This window comes from Eubalaena glacialis, chromosome 4, assembly GCF_028564815.1.
Source record: "Eubalaena glacialis isolate mEubGla1 chromosome 4, mEubGla1.1.hap2.+ XY, whole genome shotgun sequence".
Lineage (NCBI taxonomy): Eukaryota > Metazoa > Chordata > Mammalia > Artiodactyla > Balaenidae > Eubalaena > Eubalaena glacialis.
This window is the reverse complement of record NC_083719.1, coordinates 169,038,298-169,066,194: the sequence shown is the minus strand read 5'-3', so window position 1 is coordinate 169,066,194 and position 27,897 is coordinate 169,038,298. Positions and strand designations below refer to the sequence as shown.

At 56.5% G+C, this 27,897-nt stretch overlaps 1 protein-coding gene across 1 annotated transcript; it reads left to right on the top strand.

Annotated features, from left to right (window-relative positions):
* Nucleotides 1–370: 370 nt before the first annotated feature.
* Nucleotides 371–26,729, top strand: WNT9A (Wnt family member 9A). The gene is made up of 4 exons (XM_061188550.1): nt 371–529; nt 19,690–19,946; nt 21,060–21,322; nt 23,613–26,729. The coding sequence occupies exons 1-4, from the start codon at nt 435–437 to the stop codon at nt 24,093–24,095; spliced, it is 1,098 nt and encodes a 365-aa protein (XP_061044533.1). The 5' UTR covers nt 371–434; the 3' UTR covers nt 24,096–26,729.
* Nucleotides 26,730–27,897: the final 1,168 nt, after the last annotated feature.

Genomic DNA, 27,897 nt, shown 5'->3' with positions numbered 1-27,897 from the left:
CACCCGCTTGCTCCCACCCGGCTAGCCGCCCAATGCCTGCCCCGCCGTCTTGCCCCAGGCCACCAACGCTCTGTCTTGGCTCCACCCCCACAGCCGCCCTGGGGCTCGTTCCCTTCCCCCGGCCCCCGCCACGCTCCCGCCCCTTCCGGCCGCCCTGGTTCCCACCCGCCCCCTCGCGTGCCTCCCTTCCCACGCGCGAGGCGCGCCCTGAGACCCGAGTGGCGGGGCAGCAACGAGGCTGGGCGGGGCGCTGGCTCCGGTTTCGGCCCGCCCCCGGCGCCGGCGTGACCCCTCCCCGGGCGCGGGCGGGGCCGGGCCAGCTGGCCGGCGCCCCGCCCCCGGCCTGGCGCTCCGGGCGCTATAAGAGGGCGGCGGCCGCGGGGCACCCAGCGCGGGGCCGAGAGCGCGATGGTCAGCCGCCGCGGCGCGGCAAGATGCTGGATGGGCCCCTGCTGGCGCGCTGGCTGGCCGCGGCCTTCGCGCTGACGCTGCTGCTCGCCGCGCTGCGCCCCTCGGCCGCCTACTTCGGGTAGGTGCCTCGGCGGCCCGGCGGGCGGGGCGGGGCGGGCGGTCCGGGCCCGAGGCCGGCGCGGGCGCGAGGGCGGGGGCGACCCAGGTGCGCGGGGCGCGGTGCCCGGGCTAGCGAGGGCCCCCAGGTTGCCTGGAGCTGTTTGTTTGCGGAGCCCGCGTCGCTGGGTCCGCGAGTCGGTGTCCCCGTGGCGCGGAGCACGGAGAGGGGCCGGCGTACCCGACGGGCTGGCGTGAGGCCCCGGTCCTCCGTGACCCCGGAGCCGTAGTCGCTGCGGCCGCGTCCGCGGCTGTGCGTGAGGCTTCCTGGAGCTCCGGGACCAAGCTCTGGTTATCGGCTCCCTTAGGCCAGGATTTCTTGCAAACGTCTGGAGCCTCCCTGGCCCCTGCACACCCACCCCGCCTTGCAGTTTCCCCCTCCTTTCTCTCCTCGAGAAGTTAATTTAACAACAACAAAAAAATACGTACAAAATCCAGATGTTCCTTGCTCTGAGCCCCAAAGGGAAAAAAAAACTCCAGACTGGAGGAATTTTATTTTTCTTGCGCTTTGCTTCTGACGTTCGCTCGGGCCCCGGCCCGCGGGAGCGCGTCTGTGGGACTTCTCCGGTGCGCAGGGCCCAGCCCAGCCGTGAATGCTGCCTCCTGCCGCCTCCAGGGTCGCTGCCCTGCGCGCTTCTCCGCAGCAGCAGTTAGTGTGGTTTGGGCTCGTCTCTCTCCGACGTTCCTTCCTGCCCTTCCTCGTTCCTCGCTCCCAGATCTGGGATGTCCAGCCGGGCGAGCTTTGGGGACCCTCGCTGTACTCTGCAGATGGGCACACCGGGGTCTGGGTGGCATCGTGTGGGCAGCCCTCCGGATCTCCCCAGTCTCCCCGCCTCCTTACCCCGTGCCACTCCTGGAGCCGAGGCCACCCTCGCGTCCTGCCCAGTCCCTGTCCTGCGTGCTCTGCGGCCGTTCCCGGGCTGCCGCCCTCCACCCGTCGTCACCTGTTCCCTCTCCCCTGGACCAGGCGCCGGCGCGCAGCGGCCTGGCCGGCAGAGGGCCCCGTTGGTCCAGAAATGTGGCACTGCCAGGGCGGGGAGAGGCCGACTGGGCGAGAAGCCCTGCAGGTGTATCCTGTTCTCAAAGAAAATAAAATATTTTCATGGGAAACTTTCCCTTTGTGTTTTTCTCCTCCCTCCCCCTTCTCCTGTTCTTTTTTCCTGGGTTGTCTTCCAGGGTCAGCTCCCTGTCTCCTTACCCTGGAGATCCCACCCCGCAGCCAGAGCTGTGGCTGTGGGTTTGGCCCGCCTGGGGCTCAGGCTGTGCAGAGGCTGGCACGCCCCTGCATGCCATCTGTGCAGCCTTTGCCTCACCCTCTCGGGCAGAGGGAGGGTCAGAGGCTGGCTGTCTGGCTGCAGGTCCACGGTGAGTCACGATGGCCTGTCAGCCAGCTGTGCCTTCTCGCTGTCCGGGCTCAGCCATGGGTCTGCTCACCAGGCTTCAGACACACCCTAGGCTTGTCTGCGCCACGCTGTGCTCTGCTTGGAGTCTCCCTGCTGCTGACCTTTTCTCTCTTGGAAGATCAGACCCACGGGGTGGCGGTCAGGGTCCTGGCTCCCGCCCTCCATCCCAACCCCTGTAGCATCCCTCTTTTTCTCCATGTTTTCTCTGCACTTTGTACCTTCAGGGAAGTGTGGCCAGTGGCTGTGTGGCAAGTCAGGAGGGCTTGGAGCCCCTGTGACTTTTTCAGCTAGCCCTCTGGCCCTGCTCTTTAATCCCAAAGGCCCCCTCAAGTGAGGCTTCCCAAGTCCTGCCCCATGGGTAGCATAGAAAGCAGTTCTGCTGCCTCTGCTGGGGGCACACCCCACTTCCCCCCTCCCCCTGCCACCAGACAAGAGAGACAAGACTCAGCTTGGTGGACGGAGGTCCTGGAGGATGGCAGGCTCTGTGCCAGCCCCACAGGCAGAGAAGGTAAGGGACCTGGTGCTGGAGTCCACTCAGGATAGCACCAGGCATGGAGGCCCAGCCTCTGGCTAGCAGTGACTGGCTGAGCCTGGGTCTGGGGCCCTTTCTCCTGGCTTAGTAAAGGGGCAGGAGCCAGAGGGGAGGGGGAGGAGGAGATGGCCCAAGGCAGGCAGGGCCAGGCAGGGCTGGGCCGGAGCCAGGGGGCCTCTCTGTGCCTTGTGCTGGGGCTTCCCTCCCCACCCCAAGTACAGAGGGAACAGGGGGAAGGAGCTGGGATCCAGCCCTCCTCTCCCTTCCCCCACTCTGAAAGCTCTGCCTGGCACAGAGGCTCACAGGCAGGGCAGCTCCAGTTACAGCCCAGAAACCCAGAGAGGCTGGCCTGGGGGAGGATCACGTGGGTGGTGGGAGCCCTCCCTGCCCCGCCCCCCCCACCCCCCCAGGCTGCAACCCAACCCGCCCTGCTCCTGCTGTCCTGCTCAGCCTCTGGCCACCAGGCAGGGCCCTCCAGGTCACCTGCCTGCCATGGGAAAGGGGCTCTCCTCTCTTCCTCCCTGGCCTGACCGTTCTTTTTGGTGTGATTAGCAGGTGGTGTTTCCATCTGGTTCTCCTGGGGCTACAGAGATGTCTGTGCTCTGGGGGCCTAGAGAGCTGGCCTGATGCTCTCTTAGAAGGAAGTGGAGCCTGGCTCTAAGCAGGAAGAGGCTGTCCCAAGGTCTTGTGGCAAGTTTGAGATACAAACTTGGACACCCCTCCCTGCTGCCAACCACCAGCCCCCTGCCCCACCCCATAGATCTGGGTGGGCTCTCCCATACTTTGCCCCTCTCTTGGCGTTATCCTCAGGTGAGAATATAGAGCTAGAGGGTGGGCCTTGTGTGCTGAAACCTGCTCAGGAAGGGATGCCCCAGGCCCTGGGGCAAGCCACCCTTGTGCTCCTCTGAGCCTGGAGCCAGGGGCTGGATCTGGGGATTTGGGGGATCTGTGCTTGCCAGAGCAGGGTCTGGGCTCCCCAGCACCTTGCTGCCTTTTTCTTAGAGGTCCTGTGTGTGTGCTGAGCCAGCCCCCAGCAGAGGCCCCTGGGGAAACTGCTAGACAGGCATCCAGGGGCTGCACAGGCCAGCGGAGGCCTGAGGCTTCCAACGTGATTAATCTTCTAGAGAAGTAAGAAGGGGCATGGTGAGCCCTGAGGCTCTTTCATGGTGTTGGCTTCAGCACTCCACATTATACAGGAAACATTTGCAGGGTGATGTGGGGGAGTGGGGCACTGCTGTGAGGTCTGGGCTCATCCCAACTCTCTGGTCCAAGTAGCCTGGAGGCCTGCGTGGAAGAGGCAGCACCAGGCGTGACACTAAGGGCTTCCCTAGCCCATGAGGGTTGCTGGGAGCCAGTTTGAAAGGCAGCTGAGGTGCTCTGGACCATTGCAAATGGTGGGGGGGGCAATTGGCCTTAGGGCCAAAGGTCTTTTTGTTATTGAAACGTAACTCACATCCTGTAAATTTACTTAGTTGAAGTATACAGTTCAGTGGTTTTTAATACATCCACAAGGCTGTGCAGCCAGCACCGCTATCTAATTCCAGAACATTTTCATCACCCCAGAAACCTCATATCCCATCCCCCCCCCCTCCCCCAGCCCCTGGCAACCACTAATCCACTTTCTGTTTCTGTGGATTTGCCTGTTCTGGACATTTCATATAAATGGAATCATACCATATGTGGCCTTTCGCGTCTGGCTCTTTTCACCGAGCATACTGTTTTCACGATTTATTCACCTTTGTAGCAAGAATCAGTACATCATTCCTTTTTGTGACTAAATAATATTTGACTAGCTGGACATATGGCAGTTTTCTTCCACCTATTCATCTGTTGATAGACACTTGGGTAGTTTCAACCTTTTGGCTATTGTGGATAATGCTCCTGTGAAAATTGGTGTACAAGTTTTTTTTTGGCTGTATGTTTTCAGTTTTTCTCGGTACATACCTAGAAGTAGAATTGTTGGATCATATAGTAATGCTACGTTTAACTTTTTGAGAAGCCACCAAACTGTTTTCCACAGCATCATTTTACATTCCCATCAGTAATGCACGAGGGTTCCAATTTCTCCACTCCTCGCCAATGCTTGTTAATTCTCTGATTTTAAAGAAAACATATTTTTTTGTTTGTTTTTAAATCCTGGCCACCCTGGTAGATTTGAGGTGGTATCTCATTGTAGTTTTGATTTGCATTTCCCTGATGACTAGTGATGTTGAGCATCTTTTCATGTGCACAGTGGCTATTTATAATGTCTTATTTTGGGGAAATGTCTATTCAGTTTCTTTACCTACTTTTTGGCTCAGTTGTTTGTCTTTCTGTTGAGTTGTAAGAGCTCTTTAAATGTTCTAGATCTATTCTTGGACTGAGGAGAACCTGTTTTCTTGACCTGTGAGCTGGCATGCTCTCACCCCTTCATACAGGGGCTGCACCCATGGGTCTTCACAACAGATCTTCCCCCTGCTTGGCCCCCAGTGGACTATGTGGGGGGGCCAGGGTGCAGGTGGCTGTTCATTTGCTGGAGCCTGGTCTGGGGTTGGGGCTAGCTGAGGGCCCTGGCACTGTGCTCGAGGTCTGCCCCAGAGGGGCTGCTGTCATTGGGGTGAGGGTGGGCTCTGAGTGCGGGTCAGGGAGGGTCGACTGCCCAGTGCCAGGAGGTGAGGGCATCTCCTCTGCTTCTCTGAATACTGAGCCTGGGGCTCAGCTGGTGGTCCTGTGTGGCTATGTGCCTGCTGGCTGCTTGGAGGAGGGGCTCCCAGCTGGTCCCTAGAGTAGAAAGAAGGAGGGAAGGTTTCCTGGGCAGCAGGAGCGAGCCTAATGGTAGAATGACAAGGCTGTACAGTGAGCCTGTGAGTGGGCAAGGGATAAGATGGAGCCTTGCTAAGAGAATGAGACAGCTCTGACAGGGGCTTGGGGGGCTTGTGTATGGGGTTGAGGGCTTGGGCTCACCTGTAGGGGAGGTCAGCCTTTCACAGAGAGGCTGGGGAGACCCAGAGTCCACTGGGGCTAGGGAGGGGCTGACAGAGTGGGAGGTGTCCCAGGGGATTCCCCGGCCAGAGGTGGTGGTGCTGTGAGCTAAGCAGGCAGGAACTTGGGGAGTCACGTGGGTTTGGACAACAGGGCAGGTGCTACCCATGGAGACCCACCTCCGGACAGACATGCCCGAAACAGTCCTGCAAGGCCTCAGATCTGGTGTTTGAGGGAGAGGCCATGGAGAGCAGTGTGCTTCAGAGGGTCAGGAGAGGGTAGGCCTGCACTGGCAGCTGAGGTAGGGGAGGGCCCAGGCGATGGGGCCCTATCCACAGTGTCTAGGGCAGCTGAGGGGCTGGCAGGGCGATTGCTGAGGCCCCTTGGAAGCCCTACGGGTGAGACCTCAGAACAGCAGGTGATGAGGGATGCAGGGCAGGGGCAGCAGGCTGAGGGAAGGTGCCTGGGGATGTGGGGAGGGCTTCAGGTCAGGGAAGGGAGCTCCAGGGACAGGAGAGGATAGAGGGGTGGTGTGTGGAGGGGCCTGGGCTTCCTGCCTGCAAAGGAGAGGGGATTCTTCCTGGACTCATGGTCCAGGACCTCTGTCGCCAGCAGAGGGACCGAGGTGTTCCAGGTTCCCAGCCTATGGGTCCAGGGCAGACATGGGGAGGCAGTTAGAAAGAGCAGGCGGGGGAGGCAGAGGGGATCCCTTGGGGAGCTCACTGCCCCTTGCATCTCTCGTCTCCAGAGTCCCTCCTGCCTCCCCCCTTCTCCTGGCCAGTCTTCTCTGGGGGGGGCTGTGGACTCCCAAACCGTTGGCCCCTGCCTGGCCTATTGTCCCCTTCCATAGGCTCCTGGGGGGGCCCTGCCCTGGCTCCCTAATACAGAGACCAGATAGAGGCAGGTGGGAGCATCAGGCCAGGACTGGGCCTCTGGGCTGGGAATCTCGTGCACACAGGCCGTGGAGTCCGGCGGCCTCTTGGTGGGGTCTGAGATGAGGAGGAAGCCGCCGCCATCTGGCTCCCCTCAGCTGTGTGAGCAGATGTTCTGCCACAGCCGGCGGCCGTCTGGACGGGAGGACAGCTGGCCTAATCTCACCCCCGTCCTTGCCACTGTGGTCCAGGACCTGACTCCAGAGCCATGGGCACTAGCATGATCCTGCCCAGGCTCCCAGGGTGGCCTCAGACTGAGGGCGGCGCCCACCACCCACCCCAGGGGCCTTGTGATATAGAGGACAATAGAAGTGTGTGGGTATTTTTTCTCCTGGAAAAGAATGCACACACACGATTCCTCCCGGGGGGCTGTGGGCCCTGAATTCGGGGAGGAGCGATGAGCTGATAAGGGGCCTGGCTTGGCTTTCCTGGCTGTAGAAAAATGACACCTGTCAGCAGGGCCGGCACTCAGCCCCCTTAATCCCAGCCTAGGGGGCACCCGGCTCCCTTTGTGTATTGTCCCAGAGGTGGGGGTGCCCCTGCAGTGCCCACCCTGGCTCAGCAGACTGCAGGAGGTTTCAGAGGAGGCGCAGTTGTCTGGGAAGTGGGTGAGGCCAGGTCCCTGCTTGAAGGTCAGCCTCTGGTGGGTGGGGAACAGGGCCACCGTCCTCATGGGCCTGCCCATCCTCCTGGGTCTGCCTCAGCTGTTGCCTCTTCCAGGAAGCCAGAGCATAGCCCAGAGGTATCGCTCCTTACCTGTAGCTCACCTCTGGGGAAGCCAGGAGGTTCCCTTGTGGTGTCTCCTCCAAACTGCGCTGGGCTGGCTCTTCCGAGGCCTGTGAGGGACCCTGTCTCCCCTCCGCTTCCTGGCTCTGCACCCAGGAGCCTGGTGTGGGGTCTGAGGTGCTTGTTCACCAGGTGGCCCAGCCCCCTGCTCACCCCTGGCCCTGACCTCCACCACGCTGTACCCACACTTGCTGGCTGGGCCATTACACCTTCCAGTGCACGGATGGTGGGCCAGGTGCAGCAGACACAAGACAGTGGGGCCTGGATGTTGGACAGAGGCTTTGCGGGCATTTTTGCTGTGGGTGCCATGCTGAGGGCAGAGGGCTCCGCTGGAGCTCCCAGGGGGCAGGTGGGAGGCGGGGTCTGAGGACCCCACTGAGCGAGGGTCGGGGAGGTGGGAGCAGGTGGCTACCCATGGTGCATAGCAGGTCTGAGCAGGCCTCTGGAGTGGGGCTTGGTAGCGTGGGCTGGATGATGACCAGCCTGTTTTCCTGCAGGGGCGAATCATTAACGGACATCTGTGGGCTGGGCCAGGGTCTCCAGAGGAGGGCAGCCCCACTCTTGACAGTGTCAACCTGGGTGGTGTGCTGGCCATCTGGCTCTGTGACCTGCGGGCACGGCCCGCCATGCTCCCCTGCTCCTCCCAGTGAGGTCCCTGGCTGGCCTGGTGCCCCTAGCCACAGGAGGAAACCCGGCCGCCCAGCTGGCAGGCCCTGCACCTCGAGACCGGCAGCCGGACGAGGGAATGGAAAAAGGCAAGCCTCAAGCTGCGTTTGTTTTTCTTAGCGATACCTGAGGTAGACGTGGCCAGGGAAGTGGTCTGGCCCGAGAGTGGAGGCTGCCAGGGGCTCCCAGACCAGAGCACACCAGACCTGGCTCCCTCTTGGACAGAGGGAGCAGCAGTGGCTGCCTCAGGCCACCCCAGGGTGGGGTGTTGATTGAGGCTGTCCCAGTGTCCCCCGTCTGTGTCTGGCATGGTGCTAGGCCCCTGGGAGGCCAGCTCCAGGAAGGAAACCAGATATCAAGGTGATGCTGGTAGTGGCGGCAGTGGTGGTGGGGTCCGGTGGCTCTCCGAGCACCTGCCCTGCATCTTGCCTGTCCTTTGTGGCAGCCCCGTCGTGGGTCCACAGCCATCTCTGAGGCCTGGGGGTGTGGTGACCAGAGCACAGAGGTGGCCTGGTCACCCTGGTTCCTCCATGAAGCCACTGCAGCCCATCTTCTCCTTGTGGCAGTCAGTGAATCTGGGGGTCCCATGCAGCCTCAGCCACCTTCCTGGGGGCTTTTGGCATGCCACTGTCCAATCTGGGCTCCATCGTCCTGCTCTGGAAAGGGGGCAGTTGGCTGGTGGCCCTCAGAGTCTGGGGGTCTCACAAGTTCTGCTCGCTTCAGGGGCCAAGTGTGGGCGAGGACCTTTCTGTTAGGCTTGTGGATGCCAGGCCTGGTGGGCAGTGCTGTGGGTCCCAGTGTAGTGGAGTTTGCTGAGTCCTGTGTCTGCCAGCTGACCCCCAGGGTGGCCAGGCCTTCACTAGGCAGTCCCCTGGACTGATGGATCTGCGGACTGACCAAGAGCTCTTCGTGCCCTGGAATCTTCGGGCCCCATGGAGTGGGGAAGTCGGTGCCTGGCAGTTCTCACAGCTGATGGAGGTGACAGCTGTCATAGACACAAGGTCTCTGCCACAGTGTGACCTGTACGCAGGGAGCTGCCCTCCTGCCCTGCTCATCCCCATCCCTTGGCCCTCACCTCCTCCTTGGCATGGCAGGACACCAAGTGATGGTGGAGCTCTCGGGGAGCCCCAGGCTCTGGTGGCATCTATGCCCACCCCACACCCGCCTGCTTGGGTGGGAGGCTGCAGGCCACGGGAGGATGGAGGGTTAATCTCAGAACCAGTTCTCAGCACTGGAATTTGTTTTGAATTTGATTCACACAGAAATTAAACGCCGTCTGGTGGGGCTGAGGTTTCCTTGGCAGGGCGCTGTGGCTTCTGGAACTCCGGCCTCTTCTCCTTCCGCCCAGCCCAGGGTCTCAGCTCCCCATGCCCAGGGAGCTGGGTTTGCTGGCAGGGTGGCCCTTGGGGTGGCTGGGCCTGTAGGCAGGAGGAAGGGCAATCGAAATCTGTTCCCCTACCCCAACTGTGAGTGAGAAGGGGTGAGGTGTTCTAGGGGCTGAGTGATGTGGGACAAGGATGGCTCCAGTACCAGCGTGGGCCAAACCTGCACCCACCCTCTTCCGACAATGCCCGTCCTGCTACCTGGCTGTCCTTGGGGCAGATGTGAGGATGTGAGCACCTCTGGCTGGGTGCTCAGAGGGGCTGCGCTAGTAGTCCCCAAGCAGTCAGGCATGACAGCCTCAGGCCTGGTCCACAGAGGGGGTTGGGCCTCCCCAGACTTGGCTCTGTCTGTCCTAGGTTCTTTCCTGCTGCCCCAGGGCTGGAGTGTGCTCTCTGCAGAGCTCGTCAGGGGGGTGAGCCCTCAGCAGTATGGGACCTAATCCAGGATGATCTGGTCTCAAGATCCTTACCTTGATTACTTCTGCAAAGACCCTTATTCCAAAGAAGGCACATTCTGAGGTTCCAGGTGGCTGTGAATTTTGGGGACCTTTATCCTGTGCTTCAGATTATTCCTGCAAACAGTTTCTCAAATACGGCGACCAGCATATGGTCAGAGATAACTTGGTGTGCAAGGAAATGCAGCCAAGGACTTGCAGAAATGATGGCAGCAGACCAGTAAACAGAGCATCCCACACTGAATAAAACAACTCTCACTGTGCTTTCAGGAGCAAGATAAGCTTGGGATATCTGTAAGGAATGAGAAGCCACAAAAACTGACCCAGCAAGTTTGGAAAAACCAAATAGAACTGGGAAAAATTTTAAGTAGTAGACTGATTTGAAAGCAGATTATAAACAGTTGAAGAGAATTAGCAAACTGTAAGATGGGTCAAGAGAAATTACACAGAGTGTGGCATGGGAAGGCAGATACATGGAAAGCAGAGAGGGTGAGAAACCTGGGGACACAGTGAGGAGGTCCCACGTGCTTCACCAGAGGCCCAGAGGTAGAAGAGAAGAGGAACTGATGGGGTGATATATGGAGAGAATGGCTGAGAATTTTCTGAAACTGATCAGAACAATCAAGAAGATTCAAGAGGCCCAGTGTCTTTCTAAGCAGAAAAAAAAAAAATGTTCATGCCAGAACATGACAGATTGCAACTGCAAAACACCAAAGCAATCCCAAAAAACAAAATACAGATTACCTTCCAAGGATTGTCAGGCTGACAGCTAAGTTCAGAACTGAGAGCAAAGCCAGGAGGTAGTGGGACCATCCACTTGGTGCATGAAAAGAAAATAACTGCCAGCCAAGAACTCTACGCTCGGTGAAGATTACTGTAAAATGAGGGTGAAATAAAGACATTTTCAGACAAATTGAGAGCTGCTCTGAAGGAAATGTTGACGCCGCAGCTTAGGCATGGGAAATGGCCCTGCTGTGTTCCAGACACAAAAAGGAGTGAACAGCAAAGAGAAGGTCACAGGGAAGGAGGGGATAAGGGAACATTGAACAACTTCCTTTTGGGTCCTAAATGTAGAACTAAAATACACAACAGCATATAATTCCAGGGAGTCAGCAAGGTTGTGTTCTCAGGCCTCATATTACCGAGAAGGGGGTGGTATTGACCAACATTGAACATGGGTAACTTATAGACTCATGTTGTAATTTTGAGGGTAACCATAAAAATAATGGAAATATATGACTTCAAATTAACAAAAGGAAAAGCAGAATAATGAAAATAACTCAAAAGAAGGCAGGAGAGGAGAAAAGAAAAAGAAGAGGCATGGCCAGCAGAAAGGATAAACTGAGACCCCAGGACCCCAGTGGATGAAATGTTCCAGGCATAAGGCTGAGGTGATTGGGGTTGTGGTCAGGTCCTGAGTCTAATTATAGGCTCTGGGTGAGAGACACACGATGTAAGGATAGAGAACATAAGAGGATGGAGAGAGAACACACCAGCTCAATGGGCCATAAGGTAAAGAGGGAAATGAGAGTAGAGAGAGACTCAGACTCAGCACAGTGATCTGAGCTGTGACTGTTTTAGTCAGTGACCTGGGGCTGTGTCAGGCTCAGTCTGGTGTCCTGAGGCTGCAGTTTCGGAGAGACTGAAGCAGCCACAGTGGTAGCTTAAATGCATATTTTAGAAGTGGAGAGACACTTGAAAGCACTCAACAAGTGTCCATCACAAAAGTGAGGAAGAGAAGTAAACCGAAAGAAAGTAGAAGTAGTGCAGAAATCAACAAAAAAACGTGCATTAGAGATGAACTGATCCCTCTCTGGGAAGGTCTTAGAAACATCTGAGGAGACTAACCCAGTGAAGAGGAGGCTTAGAGTGCTAATGTCCAGCTACGGGCAACATCGTCACAGATTCTGCAAACAAAAACAAGGGAATGTAACGAACAGTTCCATGCTGATAAATCTGCAAATTCAGAGGAAATGGAGAAAACCAAAAAAGTAACAGAAACAGATTCAAGGTATAGAAATATTGACTAATACTATAGTAAGCAAAGAAATTGGGGCATTGAGAATGTAAAGTGGTATAGCCACTGTGGCAAACAATCTGACAGTTCTTCAAACAACTAAACATGGAATTCCTCTATGACCTAGCAGTTTCACTCCTGGGTATATACCCATGAGAAATGAAAACATATGTTCACAAAAAAATGTGTACATGAGTGGTCATAGTGGCATTATGAACAATAGCTGAAGAGTGAACAACTCAGGGACTTCCCTGGCAGTCCAGTGGTTAAGACTCTGCACTCCCAATGCCAAGGGTACGGGTTCCATCCCTGGTCAGAGAACTAAGATCCCTCATGCCGCAGGACACGGCCAAAAAATAAATAAATAAAATAAATAAAAGAGTGAATAGCTCAAACGTCCATCACCTGAGGAGTAGAAAAATAGAATGTGGTATATCCATGCAATGGGATATTATTACATGCTACCACATCGAGGGACCTTGAAAACATTGTGCTAAGTGAAAGAAGCCAGTCAGAAAAGGCCACACGTTGTTTGATTCCTTTTGTAGGAAATGTCCAGATCAGGCAGATCCACAGAGACAGAAGGTAGATTAGTGGTTGCCAGGAGTTGGGGGAGGGGAATAGGGAGGTAATAGCTAAAGAGTACACTGTGTAGTTTCTTTTTTTTTAATTAATTAATTTATTATTTATTTATCTATTCACGGCTGTGTTGGGTCTTCGTTTCTGTGCGGGGGCTTTCTCTAGCTGCAGCAAGCGGGGGCCACTCTTCATCACGGTGCGCGGGCCTCTCACTATTGCGGCCTCTCTTGTTGCGGAGCACAGGCTCCAGACGCGCAGGCTCAGCAATTGTGGCTCACGGGCCCAGCCGCTCCGCGGCATGTGGAATCTTCCCAGACCAGGGCTCGAACCCACGTCCCCTGAATTGGCAGGCAGACTCTCAACCACTGCGCCACCAGGGAAGCCCCTGTAGTTTCTTTTTGAAGTGATGAAAATATCCTAAAATTGACTGTGGTGGTGTTTGCACATATCTGCAATTATACTACAAAACGCTGAATTATATACTTTAAATGGGCAAATTTTATGGTAAGTGAATTATTTCTTAATATATAAAGGTGTTCTAAAAAAAAGAAAAAGAAATTGGATCAGAAAGGAAATCTTTCCACCAAGAAAAGGTCAGCCTGCATGGCTTCATGGCAAGTTCCACCAAACAGTCAAGAAGACACGATTCTAATCTGACACAACTCTTCTAGGAAATTAAAAAAAAACAAAACAAAACTCTTGCTAAGGCACTGAAACTCAGCAGGAAGAGCATGGGAGAAGAATATTACAAGCACGGATGCAAACATCCTAGACAAAACATCATCAAGTTACATCAGCAATACAGAGAAAGGATAAAACCCATCATGGCCAACTGGGTTTATTCCAGGAATGCTTAATGTCTAACATTAGAAAAATCAATTAGTAAAATTCCTCAATTTAGCAGATTAAAGGAGAAAAATCACACATCAAAAGATGCAGGGATGACATTTGATAAAGTTCAACATCCATTTGTGATTTTAAAAGCATTCATAGCAAACTAAAAGCAGAAGGGAACTTCTTTAACTTGATACAGGGTGTCCAGAAAAACACACAGCAAACCTCATGCTTAACGGTGAGATGGCAAAAGCTCCCTTTTAAGACCAAGAGTCAGACAGGAATGCCTGTCGTCACCGTTGTCTAAATCTGGGTGATGCCAATTGTCTTAACAGACCCTCAAGCATGATGGGAGTCGTTTGTCTCATGTAGCAATCACGTTCTGGCTCTGTGAGTGCATTGACTCCTGGTCTCTGGCCTTGTAGTGCCAGTCTTTAGGGCGCCCTTGCGTCTGGAGGGGTGGGTCTGGGTAGCAGAGATGAGCAAGGATGAGGGTCCCCACTTTCTGGTGGTGGTGCCCACAATTCTCTCCTTCACTTCATGGCCACACATGCTGGCAAGGGCACTGGACAGCTCTGTGCTGGCTGGTGGCTGTGGAGCTGGGGGTCAGGAGGCTGGGTCCCAGAGGGTAGCTGGCAGATTCTGCACAATTATGCTGATGGCCCTAGCCAGTTGTAGGAAGGCAGGAAGAACCGCAGAGTAAGAAAATAGACTGTTGTCTCTGCAGACTGCATGATTGTACACAGAGCATCTGAAAATCATCAGAGATGAATTATAACACATAGCAAGGTCACCAAATACTAAATCAGCATTGGGTCAGTTGGACTTTTGTAGGTCAGCAACAGAGGGAAGACTGACTTTATAAAGTTATTTTATTTTTATACACTATCACTCTGGAACACAGACTGACTCTAATACAGGGCAGCCCTGTGGGAGGCTGTAAGACTTCAGACTTCAGTGAGGGAACGTGTAAGACTTCAGAGAGAGGCAGGAAGGAATTCTGAGTAAATGGAGAGAGACGCTGTTCTCACCAATGGAGAGATTCAAAATTGCACACACAGGGGACTTCCCTGGTGGCGCAGTGGTTAAGCATCTGCCTGCCAATGCAGGGGACACGGGTTCGATCCCTGGTCCGGGAAGATCCCACATGCTGCAGAGCAACTAAGCCCGTGCACCACAACTACTGAGCCCACACGCCTAGAGCCCGTGCTCTTCAACAAGAGAAGCCATCAAAATGAGAAGCCCGTGCACTGCAACAAAGAGTAGCCCCTCTCACCGCAACTAGAGAAAGCCCGCACACTGCAAAGAAGACCCAATGCAGCCAAAAATATATAAATAAGTTTATATAAAAAAATTGCACAGAGCAGTCATGACCACCCCAGCAAACCCTGTCACGTGTGTGCAAATGCAGAGCCAACATGTGCCCTTGGAATCTGTTGGAAGGAGCTCCTGACGGAATCCCAGGGTGGAGCCTGGAAATGAGCCACATGTGAGGCTGCTGTGACATCACAGAGCAGCGAGGAGATGGAACCTTTGGGATCCTGAGGGAGGGATGCTGGCCCCACCAAACTTCATGGGCAGATGTTGGTGTCAGCTGGATGGAGAGCTGGATGTGCACAGCAAGGTGGGGAAGCTTTTGGAGGATGTTTAGGAGGTTGTTTATGACATTAGCGGTGGGAGTTGAGAGTGCCTGAGCTGGGTGAGAGCTGTGTTTCCCAGCTGAGCTGCTCACTTCCACGTGTGTATTGTATCTTTTGACGATACCTGAGTGTTGTAAAGTGCCAGACCAACATTTAGATCTCATTTCTTCCCAGGAAATGGGTCCAGCGCTGGGAGAGGACAGCCAGGTGGAGCAAGGGCAGCCGACCTGGACTCATGTCCTCCATGGGCTTCCCGGGCAGGCTTATGTGCCCATCAACCTGCCTGTCTCAGACCAGATGCCCACGGAGAGGGAGGGGCAGCTGTGTTGAGCACAGTGGCAGGTGCACTGGTGTGGGAAGCTGGGTGGTTGGAGGGTCTGTGCTGTGCCAGGTGGCCTGGGCGTATTCTGGGCTGGAAGGCGCAGCCCCTGGAGATAGGCTGTGTGGGCAGAGGCTCATTGCTCCAGGCTGGCGTACAGGGCTGAGAGCCTGTGGGGGACTTCTCCATGCCACTGGCCGTATGTTGAACTTTGTCATTTTGAATGGGCCACATGTGCATGGGACAACGTGTGAGTGGCTCACACGCCGTAGGGAGAAGAACGTGTTTCCTCTGCCCCAGGCTGCCTTTATCCTGGGTTGCCCCGTGCACCCACAGGCGTGCACGCAGGTACTCTGCAGAGGTAGGCCTGTACCTTGCACTGAGTGTACACAGCAGGTGGGGCTGCGGCTTTTCTGAGGCCTGCTGAATACTGGAGTGGATGGATCCCATTTATTCAGCCAATCTCCAGTCTTTTTGAATAACAAACAGTGCTTCCAGTGTTTTTGCATGACAGCATTGCATTGGGTAACATGTGAGTGACATACACTTGTACGTTTTTTCTTGCTGACATTAATTTTTTTTTTTTTTTTGCTTATATGTTTTAAGATAACATATCTGTAGTCTGTATTTCTAGAAAGAAAATTGGTGGGTGAATTTTTATAGATATGTCAGTCCAGAATTCCAGCCAAGGAGGAACACCTCCTTCCCTGTGTCCTTGACAATAATCCTATCAGACATTGATTTGTACTCCTCTGATGAATGAAAAATAACCTATCAATATAGTTTTATTTTGCATTTTTTTGACTGAAATGCAAATAAGTTTTTAACAGCCAGCTATATTCCCTTCCCTTGAACTGTATGTTCATATCCTATATCCAATTAACAGTTGATTCCTTTGTTATTGATCTAGAGGAAAAGATACACCTGTGTCCACATATGTACATGCAACACATGCACATGTGCCCACATGCACATGCCCACACACAAGCAAAGAAACGTGGTCCTTGGCCTGGGATCTGAATTGCAGCATTTCCTCTGATCTTTGTCTGTTGGTCTTTGGATGCTATGCTACTTTTTGCTGTGCAGAGATTCTCGTACATTTAGATAGTCTAATTTATTAAATTTTCAAGGCATTTTGGATTCTGAGTCACTCTGACAAAAGCCTTCCTGACTCTAAGAATGTTTTATGAACCTCTCATCTTTCCTCCAGCACTTCTGTGGGTTCCTCTTTGTGTTGTCGTTTCTGCCTCTCGTCCCTGGGACCTTCTCCACTGAGCCCGGACGCACCTGATGGCCACCCTCTTTCCTGTACCCCATGCATCGTCTCACCCCGGCACCTCTGTGAGGGTTTGTCCTCTGTCGCTGCACTCCAGGCCATAAGCTCACAGGCTGGCTGCACTGAGTCCACACTGACTGTTAAGGGGGCCTGGGCAGGGGGCAGCTGGGCCCCCATAAAAGAGAGGTGGGGGCGTGCCACCTTGGGATGAGGGACGCCGGGGGGTAGAGCAGTGCTGCCCCCTTGGGTTTCAGCCTCATGCCTACCATGGGAGCTGGGTGATGGCTCAGGGGAAAGGCCTGGCCCTTGGGCCTCAGGCCTCAGCCATGTGGCCACACGATTTTCAGATGGCCATTCCTGGACTTGAGCTGACCCTTCCTCCACATCCTTCTGCCCAGAACAGATGTAGACCCCACCTGGCCTCAGGAAAGTGTCAGCTTGCCTGTGGCTGTGTTTATGGAGCTGCCTCTGATACCCTGGTGGACATGCTGAGGCCAGGTGGGAGTGAAACTACCTGTAGCTATGTAGGCTGGCCCTGGGTGTGGGGGACCCCTGAGTTAGCTCCTCATGTGCAGTGTGGACACAGGCTGGCACCGGGTGGGGGGGGGCCCTGTCCTCAGTGCCCATGTGAAGAATTTGGACACCGGCACCCCCAATGCCTCCTGGAAGACTGGAGCGCAGCATCACCTGCCATTTGTCTCCCTCTCCTCGTCCCTTTCCAGCCCGGCCCCAGGTCCCCCCAGGATGGCCTTACAGTAGGGGTCTTCTTGGATGCCGGAATGTTTTGGCAGTGGTGGGAGCTTGGTTAATCTGAATCCTGCCTGGGGGATGTGCTGGTTGGAGGCTACAGTGCTTTAGCCATGTGGCACGCAGTTCTGGGCACAGCTGTTGACATTCCTGTCTGGGGACAAGTCTCCACTGTGTGAGCTGTCTTTGTGTGAGGAGTGTGGCTCTTCCGGCCTCCAGCCCAGGGTCCTCGGGCCCCTGCCTGCTCCCTGCCCCAGCGCAGCAGCTGTCCTCAGGCAGGGGCCTGGAAGTCCACAAAACTGCCCCCTGACGTCAGCCTCTGCCACATCCCCATGTCCTGAGGCAGGAAGTCCTAACGCTAGATAAGGGGTGCAGGTAACTGGGGCTGGCATGTGCTGCTACCCCTCCAATGCATCGTCCCAGCTCCAAGCTCATGTGTCTTCTCCCCGAAGGTCTTACTGCCTCTGCATCCCCACTGATCAGTGGCCCACAAAGGATCTGTCCGTGTCTCAGGGACCTTTGGAGCTTCTCCTCTAGCCAGCACTCATGCTGGCCTCCCACTGCACACCCAGGGGCCTCCTGATTCAGAGTGTTGCTTACGGAGAGGGGCACGGGTCCTTCAGCAACGTCTGCACAGACTTGAGCTGGCAGGGATGCCTCTGTGGGCTCTGCTCACCCATACCCTTGGTCTCAAGGTTGGGAGCAGTTGCCACCTCTGCTGTCCCACAGCTCACTGGTACACTAGCTCTGAGCACTGTGGAGAGCAGGGCCAAGGCCTGGGGTGGGCTTCTCAGGGTGCCCACCATGGCCTCACTCATGCTGCACCTAAGTGTGCAGAGGTGGGGGGTAGTGGTCCTTTCTGCTCTGCACCCCTAGGCCTGACCAGTCTGCTCTGGTGTTCTGGTGGCCTCCTTGCCCAATGCTGCCTGGGCCTCCTGTCAGCCTGGTTCCCGGGCCTCAGCACCCTGCTTTGCTGTTCTCAGGGAGCTGATCAGCGAGGATGAGACAGGGGCAACTCCTTCAGGGACCGGGGTCCAGAGGCCTCAGGGTAGGGCTGATTCTGCTTTGCACGGGCCCCACCCTTACCAGGGTGGATGCAGCGACTCCCCTCTCCACTAGGCAGGGCCTGCTGGAGTGTGTGCATGGAGCTACAAAATGTGGTACCCCAGGTTGTCCCCAGCGGAACCTCAACCTGCAGCATTACTGCTGGAGTCTGTTAGAGGGTGGGGTTCTAGAAGGCCCTGCCCACATACCTTCCCCTGCAGAAAGCTGCAGCTCTCCTTGTCAGCCCAGTGGCCACTGTACCCCTGAGGGGGCTTTGGAAGGACAGCAAGAAAGGGGGTGGGGCACGGTGTGGGGCTCCAGTATCTGTGGACTCCTGATACCCCTGGTTCCTGGGGTTGGCTGAGGGGAGAGGTGGGGGCTGGGGCTTGTTTCTAAAGATGCTCTAGTGGTGGGCTCTGAGCCCCATTCACATCCAGGTGGGCACCTCTCCCTCCCGAGGGCTGAAGGTCTGGGTGGGGCTGGGCTTGGACGTTCCTGGAGCCCAGATGTGCAGTTGTCTGTCTGGGGACACTGAGGCCCGTGGTTCTGAGCACAGAGCAGGCAGAAGGCCAGAGCCAGTCAGTCCCTGGATGGAGCAGGTGGTAAGGAGTTGGGGCAGGCAGGCCAGACAGAGGAAGATGGACCCAGGCCAGGGCCTTGGCTCAGCCAAGAGAAGAGGTGGAGATGTACAAGAACCAGGAGCCCACTTCCTGGGTGGCACCTGGGTCCTGGGCTGGGAGCCCCCTTCTGGTGCACATATTCCAGGAGACCCCATTGGAACCATGGGGGCCATCTGCACAGGCTGCAGGAGGACAGGGAGTGAGCCAGGGCCATCCTCAAGGGACCACAGGGCCGTGGGGGGCACCCCTAGCTGGGGATGGCAGACGGTGGGGGTCCTAGAGTGAGCTGGGTAAGCAGACATGGGAGTGGGTCGGGGAGGGTACGGTAGATGTATGTCTCATGTGGCCTGAGGCAACTGTGCCCGCTCCCTGCCTTGGTTGTCTGCCCTTGGCCAATACCCTGGGCTGGGCAGTCTTCCCAGGTGTGTGCGTATGAGTTTCTAGCTGTGTGTTCCTTCCCCTGTCATCAGACCTGGGCAGTGAGGCTGGTGTCAGCTGGGGTGTGACTCCCTGAAGGGACTTGTTGGGGAGGGGTCGGCATCCATGTGGGTACCTGAGGTATGCTCACTGGGCAGCCAGTGTGAGAGCCCAGGGCATGCAGGGGGCTAGGCAGGGGTCCACAAGCAGTTGGTAGGGCAGAGCGTGAGTGGATATGGGGGCAAGTGGGTGTAGAGAGGATGCCTGGTGGGCAAGGGTCCCACGGCCTTCTCACCACCCCTCCCCTGCCAGGTTCTCTGTGGCCTTTCTGTACCTGTCCCTGGGCCTGCTGCCCCTCCTGCCCCCCACATGGGCCCACTGGGGCTCCTGTCCAGTTGCCACCATGCTTTCCAGCCGAGCAGGTTCTTCTGCTGCCCCAGCATCTGCAGCCCTCGCCCAGCGCCCACCTTCTGCCTCTGGGGCAGGGCTCACTCTGGCCTCTCTGTGCCCAGGCTGACGGGCAGTGAGCCCCTGACCATCCTCCCGCTGACCCTGGAGCCGGAAGCAGCTGCCCAGGCACACTACAAGGCCTGTGACCGGCTGAAGCTGGAGCGCAAGCAGCGGCGCATGTGCCGCCGGGACCCTGGTGTGGCTGAGACGCTGGTGGAAGCGGTCAGCATGAGTGCTCTCGAGTGCCAGTACCAGTTCCGGTTTGAGCGCTGGAACTGTACCTTGGAGGGTCGCTACCGGGCCAGCCTGCTCAAACGAGGTGAGTGTGCTGGGACACTAGGCCGGAGCAGGGAGGCAGGACCTCCTAGCCCTGGTGTGCGCCCCTAGTGCATCACCTCAGCTGAGTTCCAGGTGACTGGGCGGTGGGTGGGATCTGACCCCCCTGCTCCCCCCTTCCCCTTCCTCCTGCCCTCTCCCCCATACCCGGTCCCTTCTCACACCTGCATGGAACAGTTGCTGGTGGCACAAGGCGCATGTGGGCAGCTGTGACAGGGCCTGAGGCAGCTCTGATGGCTCTTGCCACATGGCAGTGGCTGAGGCCCAGTGCCTGGGCACAGGAGCAGGGGTCCAGCTGGTGCCCCAGCCCTGAACACGGAGCCTCCTCCCTTGTGTCTCCTTCTGCATGAGGGTGCCGAGGGGGACTCTCATCTGAGTCTCTCAACAGCCTTGTTTTAAAAACTAGGGGACACGGGGGAAGGGTAAGCTGGGACAAAGTGAGAGAGTGGCATGGACATATATACACTACCAAATGTAAAACCGATAGCTAGTAGGAAGCAGCTGCATAGCACAGGGAGATCATCTTGGTGCTTTGTGTCCACCTAGAGGGGTGGGATAGGGAGGGTGGGAGGGAGACGCAAGAGGGAGGAGATATGGGGATATATGTATATGTATAGCTGATTCACTTTGTTATAAAGCAGAAACTAACACACCATTGTAAAGCAATTATACTCCAATAAAGATGTTAAAAAAAACAAAAAAACAAAAAACAAACAAACAAACAAAAAAAACTAGGGACCTGAGGCCCAGGGCATGGCAAGGCTCACAGAGGGCCCTGGCCAGTCTAGTAGGTTGGAGACCCAGATGGATAGGGTCTCTGATTGCTGGGCATACCTGTGGCCCAGTACACTCTGCGTTCTCTCTTGCCCCTGACCAGTCCTATGTCTGGGGCACAAGGGAGCACCTCCTGTCCCCAGGTGCACATGGCAGCCCAGGCAGGTATGCCCCTCCCTGCGTGGAACACACCAGGAAGGATCCTTCCTGCAGACCCTGCTCTATGTGGAATGTGTGCCTGGGGAGGCCATGATTTGGCTGCACCTGAGTGAGACGGGGGCCGCTGTGGCCTGCTGACCTGCCCCTGCCCCCACCACCCCAGGCTTCAAGGAGACAGCCTTCCTTTACGCCATCTCCTCTGCTGGCCTGACGCATGCACTGGCCAAGGCGTGCAGTGCAGGCCGCATGGAGCGCTGCACTTGTGATGAGGCCCCTGACTTGGAGAACCGAGAGGCCTGGCAGTGGGGTGGCTGCGGGGACAATCTCAAGTACAGCAGCAAGTTCGTCAAGGAGTTCCTGGGTCGGCGGTCTAGCAAGGATCTGCGAGCCCGTGTGGATTTCCACAACAACCTCGTGGGTGTGAAGGCAAGCGGGGTGGGGTGCGGAGTGGGAAACGGTGCAGGGTGGGGGGTGCACAGGGCACAGGGCAGGGCATGGGGTGGGTGTGCGGTTGCAGGTGGCGTGCATCGGGGAGCAGGGTGGGAAAGTGCAGAGGGGTGGGCAGGGTGCATATGTGTCTAAGGGCTGGGGTGCAGGGGCTGAGGGAGGGGCATTGGTGGGGGAGAGGGCTGGGAGGAGGTGAAGTCGGCTGCCTCTGGGGCTCTGTTCCAGCCACTGGTGACAGCCAGGGCCTCCAGTCCTTCTGCTTATAAGGCTCATTACTTACCGGATGGGCAGGGATACTAGTTGTCATGGTGGGGAGCTCCATGGAGGGGTGCCCCATGGTCTCCCATGGTTGGGTGGAACCAGAAGGCCTACTTGCTGCTGGCTGGGGAGTAAGCAGGTGGGTCCTGGGTGGTCAAGGCCACAGGGAGGGTCTCCCTGCTGGGCACCATCTAACCAGGAGGACAATGGACTGGGCCCTACCTGCCAGGGCTGAGGGGTGGGTGGTCCTGTCACCAGGGACCTAGGTGGACAGCAAACGGGTAAGTGTGTGGTCCAGGGGTCCCGGGGAAAAGCTGGGGGCGTGGCTGGCTCAAGCTGGGGAGGCTGCTTCTACCTCAGGGGCCCTGTCTGTAGCCAGGACTGTTCCGAGGAAACTTGAAACAAAAGACTCAAGGTGAAAAGGACTGTTTCAACTCTCTTGCTGGGCCCTTCTGGGAGCTGCTGGCTGCAGGCATGGCTGGGCCTGGGGGGACCTGGCTCCACAGCCGCTCTCTACCCACCCGCCAGCCCCTTGGCTCCACGCCACTGGAGGAAGCATCAGGTCCCGCCACCTTTGCTGTGGACAGAACACCCCACCCTCTTAGTCCCTGCACAACCTGGACAATCAAACTCCTCCCAAGGCTCAGCCTGAGCTGTGGGATAGTCAGGGGCTGGGAGGTGGATCTGCGTGCTTGCTGGGCAGCCCTTGGGATATGGAGCCCCAGCCTGGGAGCTGGAGGGGGGCGTGAGGTAATTAATGCCAGCCTCACTCTGAGCCCCTCTTTATTGAGAAGCCAGAGTTCTGAGGTGTGGGCTTATTAAAGAATCAATTTCCCCCTTTTCCACAGGAGCTCTGCCTCTCCTTCCACCCTCTGGGGAGGGGTGCAGGCTGATTAAATCCCCCATGGGAGGCCCTTTCTTTTCCTCTGCACTCGCCCTTTTGTAAGCTATTAATGAAAAGTCAGAATATGAAAGTGCTCCATTAGCTCCACGGTCCTGGGTAAGCCTCCTTTTAATTAAATTTGTCCGGGTTTCTCAGCAAAGTATCATTAAATGTGACTCTTCTGTTGCCTGGCTGGAGGGCAGCTATGTTTCTTAATCCCCCTTGAGCCGACTCTCCCTGGGGGCAGTGTGGGAGCTCAGGCCTGGCTTGGGGCCCACTGGGAGAGGGACCTCCCCTTCCCCTGCCGTTCTTCTTCCCCGTGTCCCTTTAGGGACCCCAGTGTGGGAAGTCAGGCAGGAGGCCCCGTGGGACAGCTGGGCTGACTCCACGGCTTTGCAGGTTGGACCCAAGTCCTGGGAGGGGAAGGGCCCAGCCTGTGTCTTAGGCAGCTTCCCAGATCCCAAGCGGAGTGTTGGTGCTGGGCCATGCCTGCTCCTGCCTGCATGTGTGGGGTGGGTGCAGCCCCCTCCCATCTGGACCTCTCTGGAGGCTTTCTCCCACTCTCCAAGTGACTCTCAGCAGGGCGGGGGATGGTGCCTGCACATGCAGTAGCATCTGATTCCTATGCTCAGGCAGGGGCATGGTCAGCTCAAACGTAGACTCTAGTGGCCAGTTCTGTCCACTAGGCAAGCTGACTTGCTTGTCCTTACTTTTTCAAGGAGCAGACTGCTGAGGACAGACTGTGTGGTCCTGGGGGGTGCTGACGGGGGGGCTAGTGGGGAGGTGTGCCCTGCCTTGCAGAGGGCAGCCTGGGATGCAGGGATGGGAAGGGAGGGCCATGATGGTGCAGGAGGTGGGTTCAGGGTGCTGCGGTGGCCACTCTGAAGGTGTGGTGCTGGCTATGGGGTTTCTGTCTTGGGCGGTCCATGGCTTGGAGAGGGAGGGACAGTGTGGGTGCCAGGGAGCCTGGGTGATGAGCAGTGGTGACCCCCTTTGCCTGGGCCTGGGTCTGGGGGGCCATGAGGTCTGACCCTGGGGTGAATGGCAGTTCCAGCCCCTCTGAGGGTTGTCCTTGGGGACTGGTCTCCAGACTGCTCAGAGTGGCCCTCATGCCCACCTCTCTCCCAGGTGATCAAGGCCGGGGTGGAGACCACATGCAAGTGCCACGGCGTGTCAGGCTCATGCACCGTGCGGACGTGCTGGCGGCAGCTGGCGCCTTTCCATGAGGTGGGCAAGCGCCTGAAGCACAAGTATGAGACAGCGCTCAAGGTGGGCAGCACCACCAATGAGGCCACCGGCGAGGCCGGCGCCATCTCACCACCGCGGGGCCGGGCCACAGGGACGGGTGGTGGCGACCCACTGCCCCGCACACCGGAGCTAGTGCACCTGGACGACTCACCCAGCTTCTGCCTGGCCGGCCGCTTCTCCCCAGGCACTGCCGGCCGCAGGTGCCACCGTGAGAAGAACTGCGAGAGCATCTGCTGCGGACGTGGTCACAACACACAGAGTCGGGTGGTGACCCGTCCTTGCCAGTGCCAGGTGCGCTGGTGCTGCTATGTGGAGTGCAGGCAGTGCACCCAGCGCGAGGAGGTCTACACCTGCAAGGGCTGAGCCCCTGTGCCTGGCCAGGCTGTTGCAGGGGTACAGGTGGTGTGTGCCATGTGAGGGGTCTAGACCTGCAGGGGCTGAGTCCTTGACCTGGGCGCCCCCAGTATCCTTGGTTACAAGGCAGGGGCAGAGGCCAGGGGGTTGGCTGGGTTGGCCATCTCCGCCCTTTTGTCTCCCCATCTCAAAGGCCGAGTCTGACCTCTGCATCCCCTCTGTTTGTCCCTCCCCATGACCTGAGAGCTTTGCACAGATGCTTTCCAAGCTGTGTCCCCCTAAGTCACCAGGTGCCCCTCCTGCGCTGGGTGCCCTCTGAGGAGCAGCGGGCACACCTTCATGACCACACGGCCTCTGTGTGAGCTGCCTGTGGCCTGTCCTGCACCAGCACTGGCTTAGAGAGTCAAACCACTAGGAGAGAGAGCAGATGCCTGGCTGCCCAGGTGCAGGGGGTATACTGCCGGCCCCCTCTGACATCGAGTACTTCTCTTTGGAGTGATATCAGTGACTTTTAAGTTATTTTTATTTAACTAATATATAATTATTATTTTCTCCATCCCTGCAGTCTCCCAGGCTGTGGCTCCTCCCCCTCTCAGCAGAGCCTGGCCTGGAGGGGCCCCTTTCTCCCTCCCCTCCACGCCCCCTCCTAAACTGTTCGCCTGATCTGCTTTGTCGTTTGAAACCACTAAATCCAGAGAGACATGCTGTCGTTTTTGAAGAAGTAAAGCAGGCTGTGTCTGGCCACCACCCTCAGGGTTTCTGGAAGCCAGGTCCCATGGTCCTGGTCGGCTACCCATAGCAAGGCTGACCTGGGAAGTGGATGGGCCCTGCTCTGCACCCTGCGGGCACATGGCTCCACACTCTAGCCTCCTCAATGCAGATTCTGGGGCTGGGGGTGGCAGAAGGTGGCCTGTTCTCCCCCAGAGGTGGGCATGGGCAGAGGGGCAGGGCCAGCCCCTTGGAGGTTCATTTCATGAGGAAGGCACAGCTTGCTCTCTGTCACTGTGGGGGAGGCAGGGTGGGGACAGACATGGGTGGAGAGAGTCTAGGTTAGGATATGGCAAATGGAAGGCTGTTCTCCTTGGCCATGCTGTTGATTTTGCAGGGAAGGGAAAAGGATGGCCAGCACTGACCTGATTTGGTTTGAGGGTGTGTGCACACATGTGTGCATGTGTGTATGCATGCATGAGTGTGTGGTGTGTGTGCATGAGCATGTTTGTGTGCATGCATGAGTGTACATGTGTGTATGTGATGTGTGTATGCATAAGTGCATGTGCGTGCTTATGTGTGAGCACGTGTATGTATCTGCATGTGGTGTGTGTTCATGCATGAGAATGTGAGCACATCTGTGCATGGGTGTGCATGTATGTACATGGATGCATGTATGTGTGTGACCACGTGCACATGTTTGTGCATGTGTGGTGTATGTGCTTGTATGTGCACGTGTGAGCATACGTGTGTGCGTGCATGCATGTGCGTAACCGTGTCTGTGCACGTGTGTGGTGTGTGTGCTCATGCACACTGTGTTGGTGTGGTCAGTGGTTGGCTGGGGTGTGGCCTCTGCCCTGTGCCCTTCCTAGGTGTGGAGCTCTACTTCCCATGTTGGTGGGGCCTCCAGCCCTGGGCCCATCCTGCTGAGCTCTATGACTGTGCTCCGAGGGTGTGCGCTGGGGTTTGGGCAAGCACAGAGCCGGGTGGCAGCGTGGACACGGGAACTACTGAGTGAAGGGATTCCTCAGAGTCCAGGGGGGGCTTCAGGAACCCTGGGGACTGTGTTTTTAAAAGAAAACCTATTTATGTGGATGTGGGTCTCTTTGTCCCTGTTTTATAGTGTAAATAGTAAAGTTTATTCTCCTGTGGTTCAGAGAACATCCCCATGAATAACTGCATGCTGACAGAGTGGTGCAGCCAAGGCATGTCCCCTGGGAGGGGACAGTGGATGATGTGGGTCTGCCCCTCGGTCTCCTTCACGCCTGGCTGGAGAGGGTGAGGATAGGCTGGGGTGCATCCCAGTTGTCCCCAAGCATTCCCACCTGCTGGGGCCTGGAGCAGGCAGAGCTGGCCATGCTTCTATGACAAGACTGTACCTCGGTCACTACTGGGTCTGGAAAGGCAGCAAGTCAGAGGAAGGATTTTTTTTAATCAAATACCACATTTAGCTCTATGTCATAAATATTAAGAAAAGTATTTTTTTAAACAAGGCAGATTGAAAACGTCTGCTGGCTGGTTTGTTTATACATAAATATATATCAGAATGTCTTGCTAAGCAAAGAAACAACTCCCGCTGACGGAGCCTCTCATTAACATGCTTCTCTCTGTGCAGCAGAGGATCTCTAAAAGAAAACATGTTCTGTGGCGGGGTCCAGATCCCCCGACCCCCCCCGAGGGCCGCAGGGGCAGAGCCATGCTGAGGGCCAGGCGGGTCCCGGCCACCTGCTCTGTGCTCAGCGTGCACAGACGTGACTCCGAGCTTCGTTAGGCCAGGTCCAGGCAGGCGGGAGGAGAGGGGCATTCACACACGAGAGAAGTCTTGTGTGAGCCTGTTGATTTCTCTACCTCATCTGTATAGCGAGTAGGTGTGTACTCGAGTGACTTGGAGAATGTATTTATTTAATGGCCTTGTGTAACAGAACAGAAACAAATGGAAACACTAAATAAATGTATTTTTAAATTATAGCCTCATCTCATTGGCTGCCTTCAGAGGGGTTCCAGTGGTCCTGGGGAGAAGGGCCTGTGTGAGGAGGAGGCCTGAAGGAGGAGGGCCCAGGGAGGTGAGAGAGTTTACAGGTCTCTCACAGACCAAGTCCAGCCCAGCCCTCCCCAGAGGTGGGAGGGGGTGGTAGTTCCCTGTTAGCACCTGGAGATGCAGCAGCTCTCATGTGCAGGGACCATATCCCAGGTCCCCCGTCACTGAGTGGCCCCATGGATCCTCTCATAGGCTGGCACTGGAGGACCACGTGCCCAGCTCCTTCTAGCTTGGCCTCTGTCCCAGCACACCCTCAAGCAGTGCTCTCAGTGGGCCTCCAAACCCTCATCTCTACCAGAGTGCCTGCCGAGGCCCTGTTTCACTCTCTCCTCTGGAGCAGGTGTGTGGGGACTGCTGGGGGGCTTTGTCCCCTGTATTAGTTAAGGGGCAATCATAACAAATGACCACAAACAGGGTGAGGGCCACGGCTTACAGCAACAGGAATTTGTTCTCTCCCAGCTGTGGAGGCCAGAAGTGGGCAGGCTGAGCTCTCTCGGGAGGCTCTGGAGGATGATCCTTCCTGTCTCTTCCAGGTGCTGGTGCCGCAGGCATTCCTGGGCTTGTGGCCACATCACTCCTGTCTCTGCCTCCCTCTTCATGTGGACATCTCCGTGTCTTCTTTGTCTTCTCCCTTCTGTCTCTTATGAGGACACCTGCCATGGAACATAGGGCCCACCTAGACAGTCCAGGATGCTCTGATCTTGAAATCATTGACTCAAGTAACTAAGTATAATCTGCAAAGACCCTTTCCCAAATAAAGTCATATCCTGAAGTTCAGGTGGATGTGAACTTTGGGGGACAGATCCCCAACCACTGCAGTCCAGGGGACCTGGGACCTGGTCGCTGAGCGGGGAAAGGAGTGTGGAGCCAGGGTGGGCCCAGGCGCTGTGCTGGACAGGACAGAGCACATCTCCTTCTCTTGCCCAGTTAGGAAAGAAGGCTTTCTCTTTCTTGGCAATTCTTCCCTCATCACCTCAAGGCCTATGTCCTTCAGAGAGCGGCTGGAGGTTCAGCCCATCCTGAGGTACATACATTAGGCCCCTGTGTTGGCCACCTTCTCTCTAT